The sequence below is a fragment of the Trachymyrmex septentrionalis genome, unplaced genomic scaffold (genome assembly GCF_001594115.1).
Source record: "Trachymyrmex septentrionalis isolate Tsep2-gDNA-1 unplaced genomic scaffold, Tsep1.0 scaffold19, whole genome shotgun sequence".
Taxonomy (NCBI): domain Eukaryota; kingdom Metazoa; phylum Arthropoda; class Insecta; order Hymenoptera; family Formicidae; genus Trachymyrmex; species Trachymyrmex septentrionalis.
In genome coordinates, this window is record NW_017305071.1 from 1,292,492 (window position 1) to 1,301,396 (window position 8,905).

At 31.0% G+C, this 8,905-nt stretch overlaps 1 protein-coding gene across 1 annotated transcript; it reads right to left on the reverse strand.

Moving 5' to 3' along the window:
• Nucleotides 1-3,494: 3,494 nt before the first annotated feature.
• LOC108746835 lies at nucleotides 3,495-8,613 on the reverse strand. The gene is made up of 2 exons (XM_018483851.1): nucleotides 7,029-8,613; nucleotides 3,495-5,162 (listed from the first exon to the last, which is right to left on the reverse strand). The coding sequence occupies exons 1-2, from the start codon at nucleotides 8,498-8,500 to the stop codon at nucleotides 3,674-3,676; spliced, it is 2,961 nt and encodes a 986-aa protein (XP_018339353.1). The 5' UTR covers nucleotides 8,501-8,613; the 3' UTR covers nucleotides 3,495-3,673.
• Nucleotides 8,614-8,905: the final 292 nt, after the last annotated feature.

An 8,905-nucleotide genomic window follows, 5' to 3' on the forward strand; every position in this document is an offset into this window, starting at 1 on the left:
AACATCATTTTCATCTTGCTGGAAGTAAAAGAGGGACTCAACAGATTCCTCACGTTTCGCCATTTTTCTCCGTGAAGAGAGAATAAATTTTTTTCAAATAAAGGATCGTTAAAGTCGGCGAAACCACGACGATCTGGAAATGCCTCAAAATTTTTAACAAGAACAGTTTTAATGAGTTCCAGATCGCGAAGAAAGAAGATTGGAGTTGTCATCATGTAGAATCCAAAATACTTTGCATTTGGAGTGAAATTATATTTGTTTAGTATGAAATCGAAGATTGATATTTGACGAAATATAACCGACAATATAGATCCGAATAATGGAACAGACGGTAAGTGTATAATACCATTTCTTTTGAAGAAATTAAAATTTTTAAAAAGATAATAAATGCTGATCACTCCGATTACTATCGATAATAATATCGACCAATATTCCATGGCACAAACGAATATTACTTAAAAATTGTCCAAGAATTTTTTTGTAAACGTCTGATAAAATGTGATCGACTGTACATAGAGCACTAGCTGACACGAATCGCTGCATAGAACTGCTTGTTACAGCAGTTCCTACATCGCAATATATCAGCAATTGTTATGAAGTAAATGCTTTCAAGCTACATTATGGATGTGTTTGGGATGACGCTATCCGTGCTATTTATGTTATTCTGTTCTTGTTTTACGTTCAACGGAGGATAAAGATAGAATGACACGAATAGCGCAAGTAGCATTTCCCCGAACGCACTTTATGTAAGATCAATCAGTGTTGATACTTCGATCGATGTAAATCAATAAATCATTGTATTGTGTGCTGTTTGTACATATGTAATATACATACATATGTGTGTACGCGCGCGCGGGCACACGCACACGCACACGCACGCACGCACACACACACACACGCATACACACACACACGCGCGCACGCACACACATGTATATTGTACATATGCATACATACATATGTGTGCGCGCGCGCGCGCGCGCGCGTGTGTACGTGTGTACATATATAATATATATTTATACACAAATATATATATAAAATTAAATTGTTAATGTAATCCGTAGAAAATTGATGAAGAAGCTTACACGACCATATTAAATGTGCAATTTAAAGACTGTAGCATATTTCTATATAAATTTTGTATTTAATGTTGTTTTATTTATTTTGAAAGATATATAAAACGATGTTTGAAAATATTTTTTACTGAATTATCATTTGATGATGAACCAAATAGGATAAAAAATAACGTATAAAAGTATGTTGCTTCGAATTTACTTTACAAATTATTGTATATATTGTACGTCAATTTTATAAAAAAAAAACAATTCCATTGAAAATGTTTTGTTCCAATTTGACAAATATTGAAAAGTTATTCAATTTGTATGAGAACGAAATTTTATAAAACCTTATATTTTATGAGAAATTCATATCACACATTACATCATGTATAAATATAAGACTTATTATCTTATTTTATCTTACATTTCTTATCTTTATGTTTGTTTGTGGCACTAAGTTTCATTATTTTTTGTTCATATGAAGTGAATAATCATCAAGTATGTAACGAGTATGTGCCACTGATAAATTAGTTAAGACTGCTTCACAGGTTTTAATTTGATATCTCAAATGATTATGCTTACTTTTTATTGTTCACAAATACTTAATCGTTGAATTCACTATCAGTATTGAAATGATAAATTATATGGAATGATAGTGCAATTTTACATAGACTTTATATAGAGCTAATGAAATTCACATAGGTATATTGCATGGAAGTATAAGTATGTATGTAGTAACTAGTCGTTAGCAGATTATGTAACATGTGTAAGTATATTAACACAATAGAAAGAAGTTTATTTATTAAAATTATGTTGTTGATAGCACATATATGTTGACATCTATTAATATCAGGTTTTTGTTACTGGTACAATTTTACTATAAGTTTTAAGTTCTATAATTCTGTGACTTCCACTTTTTTATTTTTATCTTTTAATCTATCATGATAAATTAGAAATCACTCTAATCTTGATCCTCATTACGTCATACTGATGAGATTACACACTTAAAAAAATGAAATATTAATTTTAATTTAAAGACGTTTAGTAGATTTTCTGACATGCAAAAATATTAAAATTAACATTTTATTTTTTACAGTGTATCATTCTGACAATCATTCAATTCATTCAATTACTTCACAAGCATTGTACTCAAGAAGTTCAAAATAAAACTTGTTAACTTGGTTCAATAAGAAAATATCTGATGTATTTGTTTGAACAAAAAAAATTAAATTAATTTAATTACCATTTTTTTCATTAAATATTTATTTATTGTAAGTAAATATCTACTTTTAATATTCAAAAAAATATATTTTAAGATATAGTATCTTTTTTCCCATGAATAAGTTATGGATTTCTTCTTCTAATTTCTAACTTTTAAAAATTATTATTTTGTGTTGATAACGTGTCTTAGTTTATAATTATTTATAAGTAAAAATAAGAAATTGGTTTACACGACAAAAATTAAAATATAGATCAATTGACCCTCACGCGAGCACTAACGTTAAGAAAAGTCACGCTATTATTAAGAGTAATAATATATATCCTATAGCTTACACGCTTTCCATATCGCATTTTCTTCTGTTCATTTTTATAAAAATACATCAATAAATTATTAAAAAACATTAATCGGAGAAAATTAATTCAATTGTATAAATAAATAGAAATTGCTACAACCTGTTCTGATTTTATTTTTGTTAAATAATATTTCGAGAAATAATATTTCAATAAAAGTACCTCCAAACGATGACCAATGTATTTTAGATTATTAAATATTACACACATACCGATACATGACATGCATAATTATCCATGAATGTAGTTTAGTGAATGTGTGCAAAGTTCGCTTATGTTGGGAGGCATATTTCAACAATATTTCAGTAATACTAATTCAATAAAATAAAATGCATATACTAACCTACAGTTAACTTCGTTTAGTAAGTACACTGTTAGTTAAATTAGAATTATTATTTATCGTCATATAAATATATATAATTTACGCGTTAACAACTGCAAAGGATCACATAGGTGTTTTATTTGTAATGGATTTATTCTTGGGATTACATAACTATTAATTTATTAACATTAGCAATAACTAATTTTAATACATATTGATTTCATTATTATTTTATATAATACTACAATATATACACATTCATTAAGATATATGCAATTTCTATTCCATAAAAATAATTTTTATTGAAATATAACTATTTTATTAAGTTGACTTAGACCGAGAAAGAATAAAATCAAATGAAAGGAAAAATTCTTTTTTCGAAAAGGGTCTCGATAATAATATTTAATAATACTCGTATTTAAATAAATACAATTCATCCTTGATGTTAATATTTGCAAATCATAGTTGAAAATTTGTAAATGCATTATTCAGTTCTATAAATTACGCACTGATGCGGTTTGTCAAACTTAAATCGCAAACATAAATTGAAGCTGGACATATAAATATGATTGACATATAAATATGTGACAATATGACACATTATAATAATCGTCAATTCAATAACGATAATAAAAACAAAATTCAAACACTAAAGAATGGATAACTATAACTTTTTTTTTATAAGAATTGCATTATTATCACTTGAAATGCTTTTTGAAGCCTAACTATCCATTATTGTAGACTCCTGCACATAATGCATATTTTTTCTACGCTGAATATTTAACCAGAATCCATTCTTCGGCATCATTATTAGATCTTTGCAGAATTTTATTGGTGACGTAGTTTTCACAGATGGTTTCAGTTCACATTGCGCTAATAAATGAAACAACAAGACTTTGACTTCCAACATGGCAAATCTGTTGGCTATACACATTCTCGGTCCTAATCCGAATGGCATATAACTCGAAGAATTGTGCATTTTGTTGTTTAAAAATCTTTCTGGATCAAATTTCTCCGGATTATCGTAATACTTTTCATCATGATGGATTGCAAGAACTGGAATCCAAACAAGCATACCCTTTTTCATGATAAAAGGTTTTTCGTCCGGCAATGCGGGTGGTAACTCAAAAGTTTTTTCGCATATCCTTTCTAAAGCGGCGACTGGTGGATACAATCTAAGAGCCTCACTTATCACCGCATCTAAATATTCGAGCCGATTAATAGCTTCGTAAGATACTTCTCCGTTCGACTCCTCTAAAATCTTGTCGATTTCTTGTTGTAATTTCATCTGAATTTCTGGATTAGCTGCAATTTCATGAGCTGCGAAGCACATTGCGGTTGAACTGGTCTCGAAACCGCCGAGGAAAAAGATGAACGCTTGCGCAGTCATGTCGTCGATGTCTAGTTCTCTACGACCTTCTTTACCTCTGATATCCATCATCAACTGCAGCATATCTGGACGTGTAATGTGTTCTGCGTCACGAGTGGCGATTGTAGTTCTTATAATATCCCTGAAGAAGTCCGAAACATAATCGTTCATAACTTTCAAATTGAGAATTCGCCCGAGTCTTGGAAATGTTCCAAGAAAAAAGAATTTTATACCGCGAAGGACCCCTGTGAAGTTACTCGCCTCCTTGCCGTAAACATAGAATTTGTTCGTTGGATCCTTCATGGAGTTAACTTTGATTCCAAATGCACATGTAGCAATGACGTCGGTTGTATATTTAGAGCAGACATCTTTCATGTTTATATCATCTTTATCTGCTGATAATGTCGACAGAAATTTTGCAAAATTCATAGCACACTCGGACATCAATGTAAACATCATTTTCATCTTGCTGGAAGTAAAAGAGGGACTCAACAGATTCCTCACGTTTCGCCATTTTTCTCCGTGAAGAGAGAATAAATTTTTTTCAAATAAAGGATCGTTAAAGTCGGCGAAACCACGACGATCTGGAAATGCCTCAAAATTTTTAACAAGAACAGTTTTAATGAGTTCCAAATCGCGAAGCAAAAAGACTGGAGTTGCCGTGAAGTAGAATCCAAAATACTTTGCGTTTGGATAGCAATTGTATATCTTCAGAATGAAATCGAAGAATGATATTCGACGAAATACTAACGATATCGTGGATCCAAATAATGGAAGTGGCGATAAGTGTATAATACCATTTCTTTTGAAGAAATTAAAATTTTTAAAAAGATAATAAATGCTGATCACTCCGATTACTATCGATAATAATATCGACCAATATTCCATGGCACAAACGAATGTTACTTAAAAATTGTCCAAGAATTTTTTTGTAAACGTCTGATAAAATGTGATCGACTGTACATAGAGCACTAGCGATATTGCCGACACGAGTCGCTGCGTAGAACTGCTCGTTACAGCAGTTCCTATCTCGTAATATACTGGTAATCGTTGTGAAGTAAATGCTTTCAAGCTACATTATGGATGGGTTCGCGATGACGCTATCCGTGCTATTTGTGTTACTCTGTCCTTGTGTTGCGTCTAATGGACGATAAAGGTAGAGTAATACAAACAGCATTACTAGCGTTTCCCCGAATACACCTTAAGTAAGATTAATCAGTGTTGATACTTTGATCGATGGATATTAATAGATCATTGTTATTTGTGCTATTTGCACATATATATGTGCACACACACACACACACACACACACACACACACACACACACACACACACTCTCTCTCTCTCTCTCTCTCTCTCGCGCGCGCGCGCGCACACACATTCAGAGTGTTCGGTAAGTTTTGACAAAGCGCTCGTGTGTAGATAGAGTGAACTAAACTGATTGTAAATCTAAAAGTCCTCTACTATTTTATAACTTTTTATTTTTATCTTTGATTCTATCATGGTAAATTAGAAATCATTTTGATTTTGGTTCCTGTTACATCATATTAGTGAGAATATATCTTTCTAGCAATCATTCACTCGATTACTTAATACGCATTGTACTCAAGAAATTAAGTTGAAACAAAACTGTTATATGTATAATTAAATAAATATCTTATATATAGTTTGAACAAGAATTATTGATTTAATTTAACTATCATTTTTTTTGTATTGAGTAAATATATTTACTTACTGTAAGTAAAAATGTCTATTTAGAATTAAAAAAATATTTATTAAAATATAGTAATTTCTTTTTATTGTGAATATAATTATGAATTAACTGATAACAAAACGTTACATAAAGAAATATGTTTAAGAACATGGATATCTTATAATTTTTAACCTTTAAAAATTATTATTTTCTGTTGATAACGTGTCTTAGTTTATAAATTTATTTATAAGTAATAAAAAAAATTGATTTACACGTAAAAATGAATTAATTAAAATATAAGTCAATTGATCCTCACGCAATACATTTTAAAAGATTACGTTATCATTAAAGGTAGTAAATATTAATAAATATTAATAATAAATATCGTGTAGAGCCTATACATAATCCTTGTGGCGTTTTTTTCTATTTGTGTTTTTTTTTTTAATTTATATCAATGTATTATAAAAATATATTGCACGGGAAAAACAATTTGATCATATAAATAGAAAATGCTATAATCTGTTCTGATTTTATTTTTGCTAAATTATTATATTTCAACAATATATTTCAGTAATACTAATTATTAATTCAATAAAGTAAAATGTTTATACACCGGCCTGCAGTTAACTTCGTTTGGTAAGTACATTGTTGGCGAATTATGTTTCATCGCATTATAAATATATAATTTATACTCTAACAATTGCGGAGGCTCATATAGGCGTTTTATTTATATTGTTCATTAATCAGTTCTATACAATACAAGCCGATGCGGACTCTTGAATCACAAACATGAATTGAAGCTGAAAATTAACATTACACATATCATTACAATAATCGTCAATATAATAACGATGATAAAAATGAATTTAAAAATATTTCAAAGAATTGATAACTGTATTTTTTTTATATCTATATTATTACCATTTCAAATATTTTCTGGAGCTTAACTATCCATTACTACAGGAATAGACTCCAATACAGGATGCATATTTTTTCTACGCTGAATATTCAACCAAAATCCATTTTTCGGCATTATCATGAAATCTTTGCCAAATTGTATTGGGGACGTAGTTTTTTCAGAAGGTTTCAGCTCACATCGCGCTAATAAGTGAAACAACAAGATTTTGACTTCCAGCATGGCAAACCTGTTAGCTATGCACATTCTCGGTCCTAATCCGAATGGCATATAATTCGAAGAATTGTTCATCTTATTGTTTAAAAATCTTTCTGGATCAAATTTCTTCGGATTGTCATAATACTTTTCATCATGATGGATTCCAAGAACAGGAATCCAAACAAGCATACCTTTCTTCATGATAAAAGGTTTCTCGTCCGGCAATGCGGGTGGTAATTCAAAAGTTTTTTCACATAACCTTTCTAGGAAGGCGACTGGTGGATATAATCTAAGAGTCTCACTTATCACCGCATCTAAATATTCGAGCCGATTAATAACTTCGTAGGACACTTCTCCGTTTGATTCCTCCAAAACTTTGTCGATCTCTTGTTGCAATTTCAACTGATTTTCTGGATTAGCTGCTATTTCGTGAGCTGCGAAGCACATTACAGTGGAACTGGTCTCGAAACCGCCGAGGAAAAAGATGAACGCTTGCGCAGTCATGTCGTCGATGTCTAATTCTCTACGACCTTCTTTGCCTCTGATATCCATCATTAACTGTAGCATATCTGGACGTGTAATGTGTTCTGCGTCGCGAGTTTCAATTGTAGTCCTTATGATATCCTTGAAGAAGTCCGAAATATAATCGTTCAGAAATTTCATATTGAGAATTCGCACAAGTGTTGGAAACGTTCCAATAAGAACGAACTTTATACTGGGAATGACTCCTCTGAAGTTACTCGCCTTCTTGCCATAAGTATAGAATTTATTAGTTGGATTCTTCATAGAATCGACTTTGATTCCAAATGCACATGTAGCGATGACATCATTCGTATATTTGGAGCATATATCTTTCATGTCTATACTGCCTTTATTCGCTGGTGATGTCGATAGAAATTTTGCAAAATCGACAGCACATTCGGACATCAACGTAAACATCATTTTCATCTTGCTGGAAGTAAAAGAGGGACTCAACAGATTCCTCACGTTTCGCCATTTTTCTCCGTGAAGAGAGAATAAATTTTTTTCAAATAAAGGATCGTTAAAGTCGGCGAAACCACGACGATCTGGAAATGCCTCAAAATTTTTAACAAGGATATTTTTAATGAGTTCCAAATCACGAATCACGAATACTGGATTTGTCATGAAGTAGAATCCAAAATACTTTGCGTTTGGATTGAAATTGTATATCTTGAACACGAAATCAAAGAATGACATTCGACGAAAGAAAACCGACGTCGCGGATCCAAATAATAGAACGGATGGCATGTGTATAATACCATTTCTTTTAAAGAAATTAAAATTTTTAAAAAGATAATGAATACTGATTACACCGATCACTATCGAAAATAGTATCGACCAATATTCCATGGCACAAATAGATGTTATTAGAAGTTATTAGAAAATTTTTCTACAATCTCTTTTTAAACGTTTGATAAAATGTGACTGATTATACACAGAACACTAGCGAGATACTGCTGATACGAGTCATCGCGTACTACTGCTCGTCGCTGCAACTCCTATTGCGTAATGTACTAGTGATCTTAGTAAAGTAAATGTTTTCAAGCATTGTGGGCGTGTTTAAAATGACGCTATTAATGTTAGTCTGTCCTTGTTTTATCTAATCTAATAAATAATAAAGGGAGACGCAAATAGCGCTAGTATTATTTCCTTTAATGCATCTTATGTAAGATTATCAGTTGAACTTTGATATCGATGCAAATCAATAAATTATTGTTACGTATGCTATACGTTGCACATATGTAACACATATAT

Excerpts from the sequence above, each read along its gene's own strand:
- LOC108746835 (XM_018483851.1), bottom strand. The coding sequence starts at position 8,500 with ATGGAATATTGGTCGATACTATTTTCGATAGTGATCGGTGTAATCAGT. Across the intron at positions 5,163-7,028 it reads ATGCCGAAAAATGGATTTTG|CATTTATTATCTTTTTAAAA; the intron begins GTTGAATATTCA and ends CGGAGTGATCAG.